Below are 22000 nucleotides of genomic sequence, written 5' to 3'. Positions count from 1 at the left end.
CATTCTTTACAGTGATTCAACAATCCTTCTGCTTAATACTTGGAATCTCAAACTTAAATATCATTAAACTCAACAAAGCTTCTACAGGTGTCAAACCAAGAATGAAAGTGCGTACTAGGAGTCTACACGAGAAACAATCCTTACCCACTGAGACAAGGTGGCTATAGTTCTCCAGCATCACCTCCCTGTACAGGGTCCTCTGAGCAGGGTCCAGATGCTGCCACTCCTCCTGGGTTAAAGCCCACAGTCACATCCGCAAATGATAAGGATCCCTGAAACAGCACATTTGTGTTCAAATTTAAGTAATCACAATGGGAAGACATGGAAAAGCTGTCGGAAGAACTGTTACGGAGTTCACTATTCACAATCAGAAGATGTGTTCTGGCGTGCCTACCTTTGTACTTGGTTGGAGGAGAAAGCATGGCAGACATTCCTCACCAGTGTGATAAATTACCGGCATCCCATCCCATGTGCCTACATGCCATAAAGAACTCTGCTACCTTGAGAATCTGAAAACCAATAAAACCATATCACTGTTCTCAAGGAGCATATAATCTGACAGACACAAGCATGAAGCATCCAACTACCATGTAGCATGAAATCCTACTACAGTAAAACAGGTGCAAAGTAGAGTGAGATTACAGAAGGGAGAAAAGTTCTATTCCTGCTATTAGGGCAGGTTTCACTGATAACATAGTATCATTCATGAGCCTGGGCCAAGAGCATAACTATGCACACTTCTAAAATATGGAGTTAAGGGGCACCAGTTGGTTAAGTGTTTGCCTTTGGCTCCGGTCATGATTTCAGGGTCGTGGGGTCGAGCCCCATGTCAGGCTCCCTGCTCAGTGGGGAGTCTGCTTCTTCCTCTCCCCCTGTGTGTATGTGTTCTCTCTCTCTGTCAAAGGAATAAAAATCTTTTTAAAATGTAGTTAAAGGAGTCAGTGAACACACAGGAAAGGACTGCTGGGACTATGTTCACATAGAGAGCTACAGTCGTCTTCAGGGAAAATGCTATTTAATAATTCTGAACATAACTCCTGTAGGACGGGGTGTCCAAAATGTTTGGTTACTGTTCCATGTAGAAAACCTTTTTCTTTCTTTCTTTTTTTTTTTTTTTTTAAGGAAACCCTTTTTTATAAACAGTAAACTTACAATGTCAATTTATATATTAAATTCCATTATTGTTATTTTTCCTAAGTCACTTTTATTTTTTCAGATGAATATATTTGGCATGTAGCATTGTATAACTCTGATAGGCTTATATACTGTAACGATTGCCAATGTAGCTGTATTTATCGTATTACATAATTACAGCACATTAGTGTGTATATCCATTTCACTGTATACCAGATTTCTTCATTCTTCTTTTTATGGATTACAATAAATCTAGGGAGATACCCAAGTATTTTCTTGCCATAACTGAACTGACTATCTTATAAAGTTCATAGCTTTTATACCACCCATTTATAAAATGACCACTGTGGAAAATATAGCAAGAAGAAAGAGAGACATATCATTCCCAGGTTATCAAAACAAACAGCTAATCAATGTTCATGTCATACACTAAAAATTGATTACTAGGAAAAACAAGACTATTTTCCAGAAATGTATAAGGTATTATTGAGAAAACAAAAAACAAAGAATACCTAAGTAAATGAATATACTATATTCATGGCTTGGACAACTTAATATTACAAAAATATCTCATTTCTCCACAAATTGGCCTATAGATTCAAGACAATCAGAATTAAAATCTTAGCAGATATTTTTGTGGAAACTGATAACTTTACTCTCAGACTTACATAGAAACTTGAATGGCCAAGAATAACCAAAACTACCTTGAAAAACAGAATGGATAAACTCACACTAATTATACAGGCAGAATCTAAGATGATGACCTGCAATGGATCCAACAACGTGACATAAACTCCTCTTAAATGGAAGAGACTTAAGTCCCTGTGATTGTGATACATTCTATGACAAAACAGATTTTGCAAGTATAAATGAAATCCTTTAATCAGTTGACTTTGGTCTAAAAGGAAGAGTTACTTGGGTGGGCCTGACCTAATCATGTGAGTCTTTTATTAATTTATCTTAAATATTTTATTTATTTATTTGAGAGAGAGAGAGAGAGAGAAAGAGAGCGCATGAGCACACGAGCAGGGTGAGGGGCAAGGAGCCCAACATGGGACTTGATCTCAGGACCCCGGGATTATGACCTGAGCCAAAGGCAGACACTTAACCAACTGAGCCACCCAGGCGTCCCACATGTGAGTCTTTTAAGGAACGTAAGATATCAGAGACTCTTCTTCTGACCTCAAAGAAGAAACAAGCTACTGTGACTCCTACGGCTGTCCAGAAATAAATTCTGCCACATATGTACAGATGGGAACCCAACCAAGCCTTAGATAAGGAGTCCCAAGCAACACCTTGATTGCAGCATTAATGCCTAAGAAACTTAGTTAACCTACTCCTAACTCATTCTCATCTATACATATGAGCCATATGAGCAGGGAGCCTGATGCTAGGATTGATCCCGGACTCCAAGAGCAGGACCTGAGCCGATGGCCAATACTTAACCCACCGAGCCACCCAAGAACTCCTGGAGAAACTTTGTGAAACAATCTCGTATAAATAGGAGTTTTCCAGAGTAGCAGATAGGAAAATGAACATTTCAGTCTCCTAGGTGCCCTCAGGAGTATCCTTTTTTTAATGTCCAAAAATGCAGGTAGTTAATGTACAGCGCAGTATTGCATTCTGCAGTACAACTCAGGGACTCATCACTTCTCTCCACCACTCAGAGCTGACCACAACAAGTGCCTTAATTGCCCATCATCCATCGACCCCCTTCCCACCCCTTTCCCTCCATGACACCCTCAGAGTTCTGTCATGAGCCATCGCCACGGTGACCTGATGACACGCATCCAACGTTCCATTTCAACTGTCACTCTGTGAGCCGAGCCCCTGGCGGTTGGGTGAACAGGACTAACAGTCCCCACGATGGGGAACCTTAACTGCTGTTGTATAGGTAGGTGCCTATCGATTTTTCAATTCTCTTCTCTGGAGCTGGCTGCCTCCCTTTCACAGAGATCAGCTTCTTCTCTTTGGCTTTTCCTCTCCACCCTCTGATTCCCCCTCCCGGTTGGATGCCTGTGTTTGTTCGTTTGTCTGGGTGATTTCATTGGGATTTCGTGGGGAAGCTGCCTTCCTTAAAGCACTTTGATGTTCAGAAAACCGTACTCTTTTTGAATGCCCATTTCGGACACAGTCCTACAGGGACAACACACAGGTCACATGCCACACTGCTGTCCCTGCATCAGGAGAATCTTGGTGCGACCCAGGCACCACATTTGAGGGGAACGAATTGCCGGTCTCCTCTTCCCGATGGACATGACAAAATCGGAGAGGAAAGGTCAGAGGTCGAAATGCAGCTGTTCTTAGGAGAGACACTGGAGGATAGCGGGGTGGTCTCATGGGTTGATGTGCAGGGTTTCCCGGGCCGTCTGCTTGATGCCTGGGAGTGCATGAGAATGGGCTGTGCCACCGGGTGGGTGGACAGAACACACGGCAGCTGCACAGTGGACTGTCTGCTGCTCTCAAAGGTACTGCTGGGCTGGGTTCTCCAGGCCCGGCCTAGGGAGGGAGACAGGAGACTGTCTGCTAAACCTACAGTCTCCAGAGGGGATCAAGAGACCTGAGAGTAGATAGGGGATGCTGGCGAAGAATGAGAGAGTAGGGAGGGACTCACGCCAGCCAGGGTAGCCTCACTTCCATCCAGCCTCCTCAGAGCAGTCCGCACGGCAAGAGTGGGCCACTCAGCATCATCCGTCTCCTTCCTGAAACCAACCACTCCCAGCCCACATGGCCACCTACATGTCTATTTGTACCATCAACTGCTCCTCGGGACTGGCGAGCTCAAAGCAAGCAAGTTCTTGGCCAGGTCCTATGCGACTGTTGGGAGTTTGAATCAGCTTGGGAGCCAAGCAGAACCCCAGGAGCCTGGGCTTCAACTGGCCTTCAGGACGGCCTTGGGCGACTGGGCTGACCTTGCAGAGAGGTGAGGGAACGTGGCTCAAGCTACCCGTTCCTGGTCCTTCACTAGAGCCCCGCTGGGCAGAAACCACCACTTAGTTGATGTCAGGGCACCAAACACAGAAGTGAGTCAGCACTGAGGCTGGTCTCGTGGCCCTGGCTCTCCCCTACAGAAACCCTGGCACAGAGGGATTTGAGACTGTGAGGGCAGCTCTTGGTTCAGGGCTTCAGGACCTTTTAGCAGGGGCCGTGGGTTGGTATCAGGGGCTCAGGGATCTCCGGCCACAGGGAAACGACGACTTTCCTGTCCCAGATCCATCCTTCATTAGGGTGGCAACTCTGGACGGTCCCTTCGGCACCCTATATTTCAGGGCCCTCCACTATCCTCCACTGTGGCTTCACCCACAGCCAGCTGTCTAGCTGAGTCCCTAGGTGGTCCCTTCCTCAACACCTGCCGAACGGCTGGGAAGCATCCAGTCCTCCCCTAGGTCCCAGGCACTCCTTGGACTCAATCACTTGGGACACCGTGGTGGCACACTAACGTCTAGGCCCGAGGGCAGGGAAACAGGGCACAGAGGGTTCTGGGGAACACTCTCAGGTAGGTGTGGCTGCTCAGTGGATGTGACCGAGGCTATCACGCATGCTCATGGCGCTCTGTAGCATGCTTTTCTGTCCTGTCTCTGCTCCATACAAGCCGTTGCCCAAGGAACCTGTGGGTGTGGGAGGGGGCGGAATTCAGAGCACAGTACATGGTGACTCCTTCCTAAGTCCCACCTGGAGGGAGGAATGCCTGCTGGGCAGCTGGCGAGTAGGGGCAGGAGACGGATGAACTAGAAGGAAAGGACTTCCAATCCCCCTGTGGGCTCCTGACGACAAGGTGCCGACACTGTTCTCTATTTCTGTGTGTCTCCCAGAAATCTGTGGGGAGTGTCTCCTGGAGGATGTGGAGACGCCCCCACCCACGCCACCCCCTCCACGACACCACCACAAGAAGAGAGTCCGGTTCTCCCTCCACAATGAGGTCTTCACCATTGAGGACCCCGAGGAAGGTACCTTGGGGATTGACTCATTACGGCGATTGGAGACACATTCTGTCGTTCACTAGCACAGACATAACCGAAGCTTTTAAAACTGCTGAGACACATTGTTCTCTGATTTCACTGGTAGCCATTTCCCTCTATGCCGTCCATCCCTCCCCTTTTAAGTCCACAAGTCACGATGAGATCCTCATTCCAACTGGATCCAAGGGGCACAGGAAAAAAGTGTCTACTAGCTGAAGGGATGGATCTTAGGTCTTTCTGGAACACACAGGTCCCTATAGGTCTCCCCAGGAAACATGGTTCTTAGATGTGTAGGAAGGAAGAGACTGTTTTTTGCCAGGAACGCTGAACAGAAAAATGGAACAGAATACGACAGGTTTCACGATGTCCCCCCTTCACTTCCGCCCATTAGCCACATCTTACATGGGTGTGCTACGTATCTTCAAAGGAACAGAACAACCTCACCACATTTGGGGAACTCAAGTACCCAATACATTCCACGTGGTTACCGTTCTACAAATGGGGCCAATGCATTCGGTGACGTCTTCTCATTCTGGAAACACAGAAATCTGCGCACTAATGTCTCACACAGTTGGGTTCCCAATAGCCCCAGAGAGGCACTGCCCCCAAATCCATCACGGGAGGAAAGAACACATTCAGTGGCATCCATACACATCATAGAGTGCAATTCAGGCGTAAGAAGAAACTAAGGTTTCCAATATTTTACGAAACAGATAGAACCTGGAAACTTAACACACATTTTGAAAGCAAGCACACAAGGAAAGAGGTACATTACACGATCCCAGGCTTTGAGGACACTCCAGTAGGGACATTCGTAGACCCAGAAAGTGGAAGGGATGGTGCAGGGAGGAAACGGGGTGGGACGGTCATGTCGTCACGGGTACAGAGGTGCCATGAGATAGGATGGCAACGTTTTCCCCGTAGATGGCAGTGCGGTCTACAAAGCATCACGGATGTCAGCAGTGTCACTGAATGGACACATACGAACAAATACAACCCGTCCCCAGTACTTAGATTCCATCACCGAAAAACCCACTACTCCAAGGCACGATAGAGGAACGATAGGGTCACACAGCAGAGGTGCAGGGGAGACAGCTGAACAGGCCCCATGACCAGCTGAAGAAGTGGCAAGCTGGCTTGGCTTCACAGTGGGCAGGAGGGCTCAGGGGACTGCGCCCTGAAACCCAGGGTGCCTTGAGTGTTTCCCAGACAGACGCTGAGAGTTCCCACTGATGACATCCCCTCCATTAGAAAGCCAAGGCCCCATTTCCCTATTCCATCCTGCTCCCCTCCTCTGTGTTTCTGTGTCCACCACTGTTGGCCCACTGGCAAGTCAGGCCTTGCTTGGTCACCCTTCACGTCCATTCCCTCTGGCCCCGCATCCACATCCAGCAGACTTAACTCCCCAATTCATTCCTGAGTAGCGCAGCCAATGTCCTGACAGCTCCTCTCTGTTCTCCTAGACCCTGTGGAGGACCAGTCCAAGGACCTTCCTAGGAGCTGGACAAAGGTAGGTCCCCCAACTCTCCCTGAGGTAAGCTCGCCTCTCTGATTTCTCAGAGACAGAAATGGTGCTTCCTTGATTTCTTCCATCAGTGGAGTTTGATGAACATCTGGCACTTTACCTCCCAGGGGAAGGGGGCAGCAGTCTCCCCTCATGGAGGAATGCTGGGTCTGACCTCTTACACACAGTGGACCCAAAAAGGGTGAGGACACAGGACAGCCTCAGTTACAAACTCCATGGGATCAAACACCTTCTTCAGCAGAAAAGGTTTCTCCTTGAAAGAGAACGTTCTGCCTGTTGATCAGAATGGACTTCGGAGATTGAATGATGCTCCAGCATCATTCAAATGGTCCTCTTGAACTCAGGTGGGAGGACATGGACTCAACCACGGGACCTCATCCAATTAACTGCCTGAAGTCCTCCCCAAACCAAAGAGCTGGCCCAACAGAGGACAGGATGCTGGGATCCTCACTGTGTTTCCTTTTCCCCAATCGCAGGTAGACGCTGGGAGCAAGGACAGCTGTACGTATTTAAGACCATCGGGCTCTGGGAGGAAATCTAGAGTACAAAGAAGCCTGCCCCCTGATTCTGGGTTCCAACAAGGAACGGGGGTTGGGGGATACTGACCGAGACTGTCCGGTGAGGCACGGTCACCACGTCAAACAGGGCCTGGAAGAACTCGTACATAGGGAAGGGGTGATCTGTGTGCACGTGGGATGAAGGCCCTGTGTGCGTGGGTGTGTGCGTGGGTGTGTGTGTGTGTGTGTCCCCATGCGTTATGCTTGTGAACATGATTGTGTGCCTTTACCAGGAGATCTTTCTCACACTTCCATCACAATCACAGTGTCCCTCTTCCAAAATACTCTCATCACCCTGGCACACTTTACATACTTCTTCCCCTACTCCCCACAGCTGTACCTGGAGGACATTTCCCTCTGATTTCCTGGGACGGGCATGGTGCGGAGATGAAGGGTCCAAACCCTTGACCTCCTACTTGGAAAGCCAAGATTGGAGCTCAGGTTCCAATCTGAAAGTTGCTCTGGCCTACCCACCTGTGTTAGTCCCTCAGCCAGGGCGTCATGATGTACCATGGGTGCTAGCTAGCAAAGGGCCATCAGCATCTGTGCACACAGCCAAATACCTAGATTCTATGATGGTCCCCGACAGGACCCAACATGACACAGTGGCTTCCATGGACACAGAAGCCAGGGCAAGCTTAGAAGCCCACCTTAAAGATTACAGGCTGGTCCCTGGAGTCAAGTGCACAGAGAAAAGCCACATCCTCATGCTCAAGCCCACATGGCTGGAAAGCATGTGGACCCGTGGAGGACAGAACAGGGCAACATCGGTCATAGCCGGTCTCAGTGTGTACACACGACCGACCAATGGCAGAAAAGCATCACGGAGGGAACTGACTGTACTTGATAAGATTTCCCTAAGCCTCAGGAACGTTCAAATTCTCTAAGCACACACTCAAACACCACTGGCCAATAGGAAATCAAGGTGAAGCTTGGGTGGAAGCTTTGGACCCACATCCCCGGAGCAAATCTCCTGCAAAGCAGGCCTACAGCCGATCAGCACACACTCCCAGACTCCTCTGTGTAAGCAACTTCCCACTGGTCAGAACACCTGGGAGGGTTCAGACAGCCACTGTCTTCAGGGGAAACACACACACACACACACACACACACACACACACACACACGGGACAGCTCAAGAACAGTGGAAGGAATCTATCACACTCATCGACGGTGCCGGCTGTTTACGGAAGCTACGATGTCCGTGCTCTCAAGTGTTGCACATGGCATTTTCTGAAGACAAAGGATGAGTGAAGCAAACTACTAGGCTCCTTTCCTGAGGGTTGAATGCAGCCTGGCAAGCAAGGCTGCTTTTTATGCTGTGCAAGATCTTACACAGACGTGATGCATATAGTCGCAGCAGGTGGGGATCTTGGGCCCAGAGCTGATGTCCAAAGCAGCAGCGTGGGACACCTTAGTGGCACGTCAGTCAGGAGAGGTTATGGGACTCGGTCTTCACACAGAAGCCAGGTTAGGCTTCCCATGTCCTGGACTGGCTATTTGGCTTTGATCGGGCTCACTTTAGCTAGAAAGACAAGAACCCTCTTCGCGTTTACTCCCTGCTCCTCTCCCGTCCCTTCCCCTCTGCACCAGGACAAGGCCTGGCAGCAGTGCGGCCTGTACCTCCTACGAGCCCCCACACGTGCACACTCCCCTCCTGTCCTCATCCATCCAAACTCCCCGCCTACTTCCTACTTCCTGAGCAGTCTCACCAGTGTCCTCACGGTGCCTCTGTATCCTCCTAGCTCTCCACGATGCCCTGATGGAAGAGCTACTACCCACTTTGAGGGCCGAGGAGAAAACTCTGACTCTCCCTCAGGTAAACTCATTGTTCAAGATTTTGTTTATTTGAAAGACAGAAAGACAGAGAAGGGGAGAGAGAGACAGATAGAGAGCGCAAGAGAGCGCAAGCAGGGGGAGTAGCAGAGGGAGAGGAAGAAGCAGGCTCCCCTTTCGAGCAGGGTGCCCAATGTGGGCCTCCATCCCAGGATCCTAGGATCAGGTCCTGAGCTGAAGGCAGAAGCTTCAATGTCTGAGCCGCTCAGTCACCTCGCTAAAGTCATTTTGTGCTTCTGAGGGACAGCCAGTGTTTGATTTCTCTTTCCATGAAAGTGTCTGAGCATGGACATGCCAGAGGGGAGAGACCATGTCCTTGGTGCTGAGAGCCTGCCGTGAGTTTATACCATTAACGGACAGCAGATTGAGACCGGCACCACCATTGCTTAGGCAATGGATGGTCGTGAGCATTTTCCACCAGGTCGTTCTGTCTATGGGAAATGGCTTTGGAATGAGTTGCTGACGAAAATGGATGGGGGAATTCTGACATAACATGCTGGAGCCAAGGACAAGGGGGTCATTTTCGGGAGGTCATTTCCTCCTCCTCTGGATCATAGACTCAATGACCGCATCCCATCTAGCTTGCTTACGACACACAGCAAGGGCACAGAGATGTGTGCACACGGTGTGCACAGGGTGCGGGGATCCTCACTGGGTTTCCCTTTCTCCAACTGCAGGAGGCGGCGACTGGATACACCCCATATGCTTATACCCCCATCACTCCCCTTAGGGGGACAGATCTAACTCAACAAGGTAGGGTTTTCTCTCCTCCTTTGGTCTGGAGAGCTTCCCCCCTTCTGAGTTCCTCCCGGGAACAGAGGCTGGGGTGGACTGAACAAACGGAGTGTCCTGCAGAAACCCAGGACCCTGTGCTACAGTCCCTGCAAACCAGTAGGTCATTCGGGCGGTGTGCTTGGTGCGTTGGAGGGTTGGGGCTCGCTTTCGCGTGGGTCGAAGTGACGGGACCGGGCATGTGGGTGTGTGGACTGCGTGCGTTTCACCAGAAGACATCTCCCACTGAATGGACTTGAGGGCACGGGTCAAAGTTTCAAAGCCAAACCTCCTTCATTCCTGCTGCACACACCCCGCTAGGACACCACATTCCTCGCTGACCACAGCTCCACCTGGAGGGTTGCTCGGGATTCCGTCTCCTCAGACAGGGACGGGGAGAAAGGAAGGGGCCCACATCTGTCCTAGCTCAGGACGTTTCTCAGACAGGGTCAAAACACAAAGGAATCAGAAGCTACTTTAGTCGACCCAAACATCACCACCAGCCTTACAAAAACGCTCCCATCTTGAATGCACATAGAGGGAAAGCTCACTGGCAAATGGCAATGGCCAGGAAAGCTTCATCATTAGCTCGGGGCCCGATCCGACTTCCTGACAATCTGCTACATGGCCAGGTTAGAGAGTGCCCCTCTCGCCTGGCCTCTGCTCTCTCGTGAACTTGCCGGATCCTGACTGGGGGAGCTGGGTCCTGGGATACTGGGTCCCGCGGACTCCAAGGACACACCCACATGCCACAGGAAAGGAAAGACTGGGAAGAATCAGCACTTTGTGGATGGGGACTCTGTTGGAATGGTCAGATGTCAGTACATAGAAATCCTGGGTCTTTGGTTTTCCTGACCCTGCATGACTCAGGGACAAATAGAAACCTCTAGGGTACTTGTGCTTGCATTGAATGCAACCCTGCCACACAGTGTTCTTCTGCAGAAATACAATCTCCTAGTAGAGGTGAGAGATAGGTGGGAGCGGCCAAGAAAAGGTCTTGACCTTGACCATGACACAGGCACTGGTTGGAGGAACTTGCCTGTCAGTATGGAACATGTCTGCTTGAAGAGGTCACCCTGATTCCACTCCCTGTAGCTCAAGTTCAGAGTCAATATTTCTCCCTCCATTCCTGCTCCTTGCCCTGACCTCTCTCGATGCAGCAGCAGCTTGCTCAGTCCATACCCACGCCATACACTCCCGGGCACGCCCACCCCAAGCGAAACTCCCTCAGCTCTTCCTGCCGAGCCCCACCAGTGGACTGACCATTCTGTGGATCTCTCCCTAGCTTGGCTGGATGGACAGGCGGGTGAGCGTTCAACAGGAAAGAATGAGGAAGACGCCCCGTTTTACACCAAAGTGGTACGCTGGCCTTTCTTTGGGGGAGACACAAAACTCTTCTGGCTTTTTAAATCAAGGTCACATAAAAAAATCTCAGCATGCAACATTGACAGGGTAGGGAGAAGTTTGAGAGAGACTCTGTTACCAAATGCTACCTAACCCCGAAGGCATTGCAGGGGGGCTGGGACAACCACAGCAGGATCACCTACCATCTGGAGGGCAGGGAGCTTTGGTACGGGTAGCAGCTATTCCTCCTTACCACCTATTTTGTCCAGTGGGACCTGGAACGTGGGACCTCTAGGAAGACTGGGTGCATCTGCAGAGGACTCATTTTGCTCTTGTCACACTTTGTGGCTCACGGGCCTCTAGCACACTTCCGCATCGGGCTTCCTCCCATCCCCCAGGGAACAAAAGAGCCATGCAAACAGGACAAAGCCTGATTTGATGTTCATACTGTTTTCTTTTCTGAAATCACAGGTGTCCCTGCTGGAAGGGGATGGCGGTAAGTATTCTGTACTCTAGAGTCACTCACTTGTTTGCAACAACCTGGAAAAGGGCAAAGGTCGGGGCTTCCTCACAGGCTCCACGGCGAGAGCCACCCTGATTCCAGGTCCGGCGGGACTGAGAAGAAGGGTCGGAGTAACAGAAAGGGATTTTCTGGGGAAAGACCCATGGCCTCATGGCCCTGTCCCCAGAAACTACTGCGCTGCTCTTAGGTGGTGCAGGTTTGGGGGCAGGCAGTAGGTGTGCCTTGGAGATGGACTATTTCACAGCCAACCTAGGCCCTGTAGCTCCAACAGGAGCCAGAGTTTCTATTCACATCCCTGCTCCTCTCCAGGACCTTTCATCCTCCATCCAGGAAGGGCCCACTGCAGCTCAGTCCATACTGATGAGCTCCCCACTTCCACACACTTGTCCACACGTGCACGCCAAGCAAAGCTCCCCGAGCGATTCCCGAAGAGTCCCACCAGGGTCCCGACACTCTCTGTGTGTATCCACCTAGATCCCCTCGACAGTCTGTTCGATGACCTTGACGTGGACAGCACAGAAGGAGAGGTCCAATTTTTCACCAAGGTGGTAAGTTAGCTTTCCTTCAGGTGAGGTACAGCATCCCTTATGTCCCTGATACTCGCAATCAGATCCGAACACCTCAGCACGTACAATGTCCTTGGTGAGGAGATACTTGAGGGAGCGACTCTTAGCCAGGGACACCCCATTTCAAAGACCCTGAAGGAAACAGCAGGTTCGGTTACAGTCCACAGGGTCCTTAGCTTTTTCACGGGTGCTACTGACACTGCCGTGCCACCAATGGACCCAGGGCATGCGACCTCTAGGTGGATTCCATATCACTGCCCATGACCCTGCCCATCACCAAGAGACCAAAAGAGCTGTGCACACAGGACGAAGCAGGACTTGATGTTCATCATGTTTTCTTTTCTGAAATCACAGGTGGCCCTGCTGGAAAAGGAGCATGGTAAGTATGCTGTCCTCTAGAGTCACTCATTGCTTTTGAGCAACCTGGACAATGGGCAAGGTGGGGCCTCCTTGCAGGCTCCATCTTGAGAGCTACCCAGAATCCAGATCCTGTTGCAACGAGACTAAGGGTCATGTTCCGGACCGAGACCCGAGGCCTCGTGACCCTGGCCCTGGAAGCTACCGTGCTGTTCTTAGGTGCTGTAGGATCGGGTGCTGGGCACAAGGTCTGTTTCCATGGGAATCCATGTGCTGTGATTCGCAGGGTTGGTGTGTGTGTGTCAGGTGGATGAATGCTGTGTTCTCGAACGTGTCTGGTCCTCTCAAAATGGCGATTAATGGTGTCCGCGTTCTCAGGGATGTTTCCCATCACTGTCACGTCATGAACGTCCATTCATGGGAAAACTCTTCAACACCTACAATTGAAAGAGGTGTTCTTTCCTTGCAAATACACATCAATTCCCACAGAAAACAAATCCCGTCGCTAACTAGGAAGGGCTAGACTGTGCCCCAAAGACACAAGTGTGTCTTTTCCAATCCCTGTTACTGAGTCAGTGTTCATGGAGCTCTCCCGCCAAGCTAGGCCTCGGGCAAGAATGGTCACAGCACCTCCCTCTTGACACTGCACTCACACACACACATCTCTGCATCAGAGGCCCCACGATGCGTCTTCCCAACCTCATCGAAAACACTGAGTACGGGGACACACTTCCTCCCTTCTGCAGGTGGCTTCCGGTGCAGCCGCGTACAATAGCCCATTCGGGGATGACCCGCACAAAGGGGTAGTGGCCAGGGAACAGATGGGGCCAATTCACTCCGTGTTTCTCCATGGAGATCTACCATTTCCCTGCAGATACTGTGTCTGAGAATGCAACTGGCCTTCTCCCAGGGAAATCCCACACCCACCACTGGTCCTTGCTGGGGATCTTGGAGGTGGGTCCAAAAGGTGTCCTATCCAAGGGGAATGAGGTGGTCTTCGGGGACTGAGCATCACTGGGGGCACCTGGGCCCCCTCTATGCAGGAACGAAGGATGCTCTGTGCATCGCAAGGTGGCCAAAGAGAACCTCAAACCTCAACAGGGGTGACAGAACAATCATCACCCATTTCGCTGGCCATCTGTCCATGCAAGAGGGCCTTGTTAGATTCGGAAGGTTTGGGCCAAGAGACAACTCAAGGGAGTTCAGTGCCTGGGAATGGAAACAGAGCCAAATCAGGGTTTCAGGGTTCTTTGGCAGACAACAAGACTTTCTCTCATGAGAAACATGTATTGGAACAGAATCTGATTTTCCAACATCTCTTTTTCTCACTCGCATGCGCGGAATCCACGGGAGTACATTTCGCTGCTCTCCGAGGACACTCAACGGGCTTTTCCAGGGTAGTTGCACCAGTCTGCATTCCATGAATTGCATACAAAGTCTCTAATTTTCTGCCTCCTTCCAACATGGGTCCTGGGTTTGAATTCCTGGTTTGGGTCCTCGCCACCCTAACTGACAATGCCACAGCTCAGCATCCTTTGGATTCGCATTGCCCTCACGATGCCTTACGTTGAGCATCTTTTCGTACGATGTCTGTCTGACTGGCCGAGTCATTCGTTCCCTTTGCAGCACAGACTATTCCAGTCTTTTTCTCGATTCTTTCATTTGGTGAAATCCCGGTCTTCTTTTGTTTGGTTGGTTTTCTTTGTTGTTCTTCCTTTTTGTCAGTGAACACACCTTTTCTGAAATAAGGATTGCCAAGGGTGTCTCCAATCTGTGGGCTGCCTTTTCACTCTGTTCACTGTTTCAGAAGAGGATGCTTTTCCTGGGCGGTCCTCTTGGGAAGCATCGTGATGCCAACATGAGCGCATTTCCTTGGGCATTTCTCTTCCGCTCCCAGGTGCCCCTGCCTATTTGTATGCCAGCACCCTCCTGTTGGCTCGGGGGAATCATCCAAGGTATTGGAAGGTCAGCTTCTAGAGACCCACCACCGACTTCTTCATATTCAGAAACGTCGTGGTTCGCTGTGTTCCTTTATGGTTCCCTTATCTATTCTAGCAGCTCCTCTGTCCCGAGAGCATCACATTGTATGCTTTAGATCAGTGCTGCACGGAATCCGCTCCCCATTTATTCTAGGAACTGGGGCTTCACCTTAATCTCTTCGGGTCCAAAGACCTCCAGCAGCACCTGGTGGGTGTGTGTGAGCCCAGGAACGTCTTCCCTTGATCAACATCCCTGTCAAGCCAGCCACTGATGCCCGAGCAATACACAGGAGAGCAGGCCTCCTCTCTCGCTCCTGGTTTGTGTCTAGTGCTGAGTGATCCAGGAAAGAGTCTGTCTAGGATCCATCATACACAGTCATTTATTATCTCAGCGCAGTACACAGAAATCATCAAGGGAACAAAAATGTCCAGTTGCTCACTCCCACTAGCCACACGTCAAGAGTCCCATAACGACTGGAGTTTCTGATGGTTGCGCTGGGAGGGGACAGCGGTCATGGGCATGCAGAACTGACACTGAGGTGACTGCTGCAGCGTCCTGGTCTCATTAGAAGGCATGAAACTCCAATCCCTGTCTCCTCCAAGGGCTCCGGCTCCGCCAGCCCCGTGAACCTCTGAGAGCACTGCAGAAGGGTCAGGCAGATGCTGCACGGCCCAGAGACATCTCAACGCACCTGGGATGAAGGGGTGAGGCGGTTTCTCTCCTAACGGCATTTCTCCTCTTTCAGTTCTTGCAGATCTACTGATAGAGAGCATCGAGGACTACTCCTTCAGTGAGGACGAAATCTCTTCAGGTAGGGAATGGCACCGAGGAGGGGAACAACATGGGGTTGCACCTGCCGCTCTGGAGAAGGAAGAAGGTGGGTCAAAAACCACGAAGGAAAGCGATGCTCTGGCACAGGCATGATTTGCTCATGTCACGTTCTCAGGATGAAAAGAACAGACGAGGTGTCCACGGGCCTTTAGGGTAGGCTGGGTTTGTCATCACCACTCGACTCCTTGCGTGGCTCCTTGAAGGATCTTTCCCATCAAAGCGGCTCGTGCCTCCCTTGGCCACTGCCACACGTCAAAGCTTGGCCTCTTTGCTCATGGCCTCTCAGGAATGGTGCACAAGAGATTCTGCATCATTCTTGGCATGGGCCCAGACCTAGTCATGCTCAGGACTTGGCGGCCCCAACCACACTCTCCTGGGCAAGAGACACTACGCGACACTCCGTTCTGGTCTGAGCCAGGAGGTATAAGACAGGTCTAAATTCTCTCCCTCATAACCTCCACTACCAAACCATCCTGGTTCTCTCCAAGCTGCTGTACTTCAAGGGGACGCCCAGAGCTGCAGAAGGGAAAGCGTACTTCCCCTGGGTTCACTACACAGGCTCCCGTAAATCAGAGCTTCTGCCAGCCTTCACACCCCAGCCGAGTCTGACCTGGGGACGTGTTCCCAAGGGTGGGAATGGCCCCATGCAGCTGCCCTGGAGAACCCCTGTCATGGGCCACGGTCCCCCGGGCCTGTGTGAAGGGGCTGCTGGACCTGCTTCACACACTTGCTGCCCCGGGTCCACTCTACCTCTCACTAGCTGGCGTCGAAGCATAGCACAGAGCCTCTTGGGAGCAGGGCCAGGGAGTCATGGTTCCTCTCACAAACCCACCTCGCTGGCCCACAGCCCTGGCCATGCTCCCCACTCCCTAGGCATGCCCAAACGGCAAACATTCCTCAGGCCTGCCCAGGGCCCTACACACACCCCGACCCCGTCCATTCCTGGCAAGCCTCAGCAGGAGCACTGGCAGGAATCCCGTGTTTCAGTAACCACACCGCTGGACGTTTTCCAGCCCTGAACAGCTGAGGGCGCCTGCACAATTTCCCATGCTCCTGTCTCCATTCAACCTCTGTAACACTTAAGGAAACAGAGGGTGTTGCGTTCCCTGAAACACGTCCCTGGGAAGGTCATCCCAGTCCCTGGGCAGACGTGGGCTGTGGGGACGTGGTGGGCCATCTCTCCCGGCACTTCCCCAGCAATCCCAGACCCATGACAGCTGCTCCCAGCACAGACGGATCGGGGGATTGATTCCAGGGGACCCAGGATATCTCCTCTCTTTCCTTGGTGGCCCCCTCCTGGACAACAATAGGACTGGTGGAGCTTGGCAGGGGGAAGGACATGGAGCATCTCTAGGGGAGGAGGTGGAGGAGGAAGACGAAGGAGAGCAGGCAAGGACAGGAACAAGGACAGAGGAAGACAAAGTCCCGCAGAGGCAGTCTTAGGGACAGTGACAGCCTCCAGGAGGGAAAGGATCACACAGCCAGGCTTCCGGGTCTTGGAGAGAATCGGAGGTGGGAAGAGCAGTTGGGCAACCAGAGACCCCCCTGTACCCTGCGGAGATCAAACAACCAAGGCCAGGGAGGACTCAGAGCTAGGGACGCACCCCACTGAGGGCAGAGCCCAGCATCCCCAGAGCAGCAGGCCGTGGGTCGTCACCTGCACTAACTCCCCTTTGTTCTCTCTCAGGGCCAACCCCAGCACCCTCACTGCTCCCTAACCCGAAGAAGGATTCCACAGAAGGCGATTCCGATGGAAGGAGCCACCCTGCGCCTGTAATTCACTTCCACCTCCATCTCTTGGGCTTCCTCTCTCCTCTGTCCCTAAGTGCCTCCGCCCAGCTCTTCCCCTTTCCCTGCTTTGAGGACGCCAACCCCGGAGGTCCTCGTCTCTGGCAGGCACTCGGGCTCTGCATGGGAACTGCTGCATGAAATCCCTGGGAAGCCCTCCTCACCCCTTTCCTACCATCACCCTGACCCCTCACCGCGGACTCTGGGAAGCAGCCCCGGATAGCAGAGCAGGGAGGAGGGCTGGGAATCGGCAGGGCACGGATCACCCGGCTGGAGGGGCCTCGGGAAGGGAGGCTGGGCCTGGGTGTCCCCACTTGGTTCTCTGATGCCGGGGAGTCTGTGCTCATGCCCACTTCTGCTCTTGCTCTTAGCTCTCAACAAACTTTCCTTCAGTGGACTTGGCGCAAACGACAAGGGAAGCAGAAGAAGAGGAGGACCCGGGAACGGGGTGAGTCGGGCAGGAAAAGGGGCCGGTGAACATGGACACATCTTTTCTCTCGTTGCCCCGTCCCTGTTGTGGGTATCTCAGCAAACAGCACAAAACCCGGGATGCTGCCCTAGCCTCTGACCACAAAGAGGAGAGGAGAGGGATATCCCAGTCCCTGCGGCACTAGGAGATCCTGAGAACATCCCACGGGGAACCTCCACCTGATCCCTGCGACTCCCTGTGGTGGTTGGGCGCTGTCGTCCAGGAGCTGCTGATCTTGGAGGGAGGGCCCTGGCTGCCTGGAGGGACTGGACCCCAGGCAGCCTAGGCACAGTGACCTTCTGGCAAAGGGCTCCACGCCCCCCATTGAGCCCCTCCCTCTGCACGACACAAGCCTTGCCCTCCCACCCTGCAAAAGCCAGCAGACGGCTTGCTCCCAGACGACACTAGTCGCGAAGAGACAGTGGTGGGGTGGCCTCATCTCCCACTTCAGGCACGTGAGAAATGAGCAAACAAGACAGGCCCCCGGGCTCACAGGAGCAGGACAGCTCACCCCTCCCAGCGCTGCATCCCTGTGGGCAGGGAGTCGGGCCTGGTCTCCAGCTGAGTCATGTCCGCCGGCCACTCCCATACGATCTAACCAACACCTCCAGTCCCCTGAGCCTCCAAGATGCCTCGTGGGAGGTAGTGGGTCCCCTCATGGCACATTTTGCTTTGTGAGTTTCATACTCTAGAGACTCACCTCGATCCCTCAGTCGGCAGGGGAGACCCACCAGGGAAAGGCCACCCTGCCTACTCCCACCTTGCCCAACACCTGCCCACAGCCTGGGGACTGTGGGAACTCACTTCCCATGGGGGTCGGGAGCACGTCGTCTCTGCCATGCCACCTGCAACACTCATGTGGGCAAAGGCTCCCCCCACAGAGAAGGGCACGTCCAGGGCTCTCAGAGAGGCTGGGGAAGGGACAGCCCAGCAGGAGGAGGACCCCGCCGTCATGGAGGAGGACGCTCAGGGAAGGGGCCTGAGGGACCCTGGCAGTGTAGCCTTCATTCAGCCCCAGGGGGCCCACAGGAAATTCCCCTTTCTTCAGGTCATGCATGGGTTCTGCAGGAAAACCTCCACCTCAACACCTCAGAAGACACGTCCCGCAAAACCCCACAGGCCTCTGGTAAGGCCCAGGCCACACGCCACTCGCTATCTCACACCACTCTACCCGTTGTCTCCACAGCTGCGCCACAGGACAGTGTGCCCACCACCCCGAGGCACCAGAGGCTCCCAGGGTGCTCCAACAAAGGGAGCCAGGACGGCCCTGGGGCCCCACTTGCGGCTCCGATTTGGGCCCGGAGGAGGATTCGGCATGAACGTACAGGGAAACACGCCTGCAGGAACGGCTCTCTTACGCCTGACCTCCGTAGGCCAAAGAGAAGACTTCTGGGCAGCCCACCAGAGGACGGCACTGGAGCCCCGAGGACGAGATGAGAGGACCCTCTGAGTCGGCCACCACACCCAGAGTTGGCTGCCCGGGCCCTGCCGATGACGGGACACTTGGAGCACGAGGCAACCACCTGGGCCCACAACAGTCCGTTGTGTGGGGAGACTGGGCCCACCTGGGACTGGGCGGGACAGCAGCCTTCCCGTTGTCTCCCCTGTCTGCTGCAGGGGCTGCTCCTCCTCCCGCTGTCCCCTGCAGTCCCCGACAACCCTGCAGAGCATGACACATGCAGGACGAAGCGGCACTGCCAGGGCCCCTTGACCACCCTGGGATCGACTCGAGGGCCAGCAGCCCTACCCCTGCTGGATTCCACAAGGGGGCCGCACCGGAACCGCCCCCGTCGCTTCGACGCACAGGACCGTGACCAATGCTGGGCTCAACACTGGCAGCAGCCCCACAAAACGGGCCCCGCTCAACCTGTGTGTTTGGCAGCAGCAAGAGGTTTAGGGAGGAGAGGCTCTCCCCTGCACTCAGCGGCCTCTTCCTTTTACAACTCAGACAGCAGAGGCCTCCCCCAGCTGGGCCTCTGCCACCTGACCAGGAACGACCCACGCGGAGGGACAGCTCTACGCCCCTATTCAGCAGGAAGAAGCTACAGAAGATGAGACCGTCCTCCTTCAACAACCTTAACCACGCAAGGCTCCGCACTGGTCAGGGGCACACGAAGAGGGAGGGGAAGGCTAGCTGAGCGCCAAGCAGGAGCTGGCACACCACACCGCCCCCCAACCTGTGATACGGGGGACATCCCTCAGGCGCTCTGACTGCCCTCAAGCTGAGGAAAGGAAAAAACAGATTCTCCACAGATGGAGCTCAAAACCCGGCAAGACCGGAGTCTCCCTCGGTTTGTAAAAGTCCTCGTGATTCTGTAGGAAGAGGCCTGCTTAACAAGAGCCTAGCGACCTGCCAGAGGCCCGGATCTCCGTTTCCTGAAGCCCTGACATCTCCCTCACCTCCACGACACTGAGGGAGGCTGAGGCCGAAGGAAATGTCCGTAGGACAGAGTTTCTTTTCAAACGTGCAGTCCCTGGGATGGACCTGTGAGAGGAGGAAGGTAACATTCCTCCAGGAAGCTCCGCACCATCTTTCAATCCATGCCTTCCTAGCAGGAAAAACCACCTTCCCTTCACAAGAGCAAAGTCAACTGTATCCTCGGTGTCCTCTGCCCTCCTGCCACATTCTTGCAAAACCTCCCTTTTGCTTGACCTCCTCCAATGCCATCCCAGAAAGTCAGCCTCCTGTCACGACCCCAGCAAGCAGCCCTTTCTACCCAAGGGTCGTATCCCTGTGCCTTAATAAAAAGCACCTCCTGCCAGCAGAGCCGTCTCAAGACTTCTTTCTTGACCATCGGCCTTGAATGCTAACCTCTTTCCTACATCAGTCCTATCTCCTGTAGGGCTCCTGTGGAAACAACCCTGCAACACGTTGGGCCCATTTCTGTCAACTCTTCCGACTCCATCCACCTCACCCACTGCACATTCTGTGTCCTCCGAGGACTGGACCCTTCTGTGATTCTTGCACTCAAATCCTCACATGGCCCCTCTTTCGGTCCTCGACGTGGTTGACGTTGCTCTTCTGAAACTCCCCAGCCTCCCATCCTCACTTTCTTTGTCTCGCAGGTTTATCTGGTCCATAGGTTCTCATCACCAACACGCTACAACCAGTTTCTGCTCCTGAGTAGAGGACTCCATTCCTTTCCTTTGTCCTCAAGCTCAAATCTTAAGTCTCAGATGTTTGTCTCACAACTTTCAAAATTCTTCTTTCCCCTAATGCCTCTCTACCAGTTTCTCTTCTTCCTTTTTCAAGCCGCCCACCCTCCCTCCCTCCCTTCCTTCCTTCCCTACATGATCTTTTCGTTCTTTGTATTCCTTCCTCCCTCCCCCTCTTTCCTTTTCTCCTTCTGTTCTGTTAGTCCCCACACAGCACTTCAGTACTTTTTCATCTAGTGTTCCGGGACTCACTCTTTGTGTACAAGACCCAGGAGCTCACGACAATTCGTTCCCTATTATAAAGGATGAAGGGAGACCCACACGGGGGCATCTCAAAGGTCGGCTTCTCTGCAAGTCAATGGGAAGCTTCAGGGTCATGAACCCTGGCCTTCCACACTAGAGCTGGACACGGGCTACGCTAAGCATTCCCCACAATCCCCTGTCATCCAAGACCCTGAGCATACGGGCTGTCCCACCAGAGACCTGAAGTGTTTCATTTCTCGGCTGAAACGGGCCTTGAGTCAAGCCGCCGCCCAAGTGACTGGAAAAGTCAACTGGCTTCAGCACGACTCACGGGTATATAGTCTTTGAAATGGAAACTTCATTTAATCAGCAGTTGACGTTGGGGTGAGGTTACCATGTAGAAAGATCTATCTGAATTCCGGAAAGGAACAAGGCACCCGACTACAAGTGGCTTGCAGGGGTAGACGCAGCGACCATTCCTGAAGGGAGGGGCTGGAACGCGTTCATTGAGTCAGGAAGGGAGGAACGTGAGGGAGCGATCCTGCCACAGCCCCTCGTACTCTGGCCATTAGCAGAGGGTTCACACTGCACAGGAACACGGGCAATGCTGGGGCACAGCACGGAGATGTCTCATGCGCCTCACCTCACTCCGCGTATCCTGTGTCCTGGGAAGACAAGCCTTGTATTTGCTGATAATGTGGAAGAGCCTCAGCCATGTGTCCCTGGTGCCAGGGAAATCAGAGCTCGTTCATCCTGGATCGCAGCACACCCGTCTCCCCAGTGTGGGAGAGCCCTTAGTCGGGGCACTAACCTCGGGAGACACGAGAGAACTCACCCTTCTGAGGGAACCACCCCAGGGCAGTGCTCACCTCTGTACACAGTAAGACCACTGGAGACGCACCTTGGGGATGGAACGAAGGTGGGAGACCCTTCCTTCAGAGAGCTCTGCTCTTCTTCATGT

At 53.0% G+C, this 22000-nt stretch overlaps 2 protein-coding genes and 1 pseudogene across 3 annotated transcripts in view; 2 read left to right on the top strand and 1 right to left on the bottom strand.

Moving 5' to 3' along the window:
- The window catches only part of LOC309859805 (phosphatidylinositol 3,4,5-trisphosphate 3-phosphatase and dual-specificity protein phosphatase PTEN-like), a 199697-nt pseudogene that overhangs the window by 168110 nt on the left and 9587 nt on the right, over nt 1-22000 (bottom strand). The gene's annotated exons all lie outside the window — the stretch shown is intronic.
- LOC309859813 (uncharacterized protein) lies at nt 2880-7471 on the top strand. The gene is made up of 4 exons (XM_082720921.1): nt 2880-3028; nt 4947-5081; nt 6557-6627; nt 7095-7471. The coding sequence occupies exons 1-4, from the start codon at nt 3001-3003 to the stop codon at nt 7221-7223; spliced, it is 363 nt and encodes a 120-aa protein (XP_082577047.1). The 5' UTR covers nt 2880-3000; the 3' UTR covers nt 7224-7471.
- LOC309859814 (uncharacterized protein) lies at nt 13347-20457 on the top strand. Its single transcript, XM_082720922.1, has 5 exons — nt 13347-13526; nt 15298-15363; nt 17071-17156; nt 17543-17619; nt 18827-20457. Exons 3-5 carry the CDS (start codon nt 17134-17136, stop codon nt 19075-19077), a joined length of 351 nt encoding a protein of 116 aa, XP_082577048.1. The 5' UTR covers nt 13347-13526; nt 15298-15363; nt 17071-17133; the 3' UTR covers nt 19078-20457.

Source organism: Mustela nivalis (assembly GCF_964662115.1).
Source record: "Mustela nivalis genome assembly, chromosome: 2".
Taxonomy (NCBI): Eukaryota; Metazoa; Chordata; class Mammalia; order Carnivora; family Mustelidae; genus Mustela; species Mustela nivalis.
Note: the sequence above shows the minus strand (reverse complement) of the source record. Positions and strands in the feature narration are given on the sequence as shown.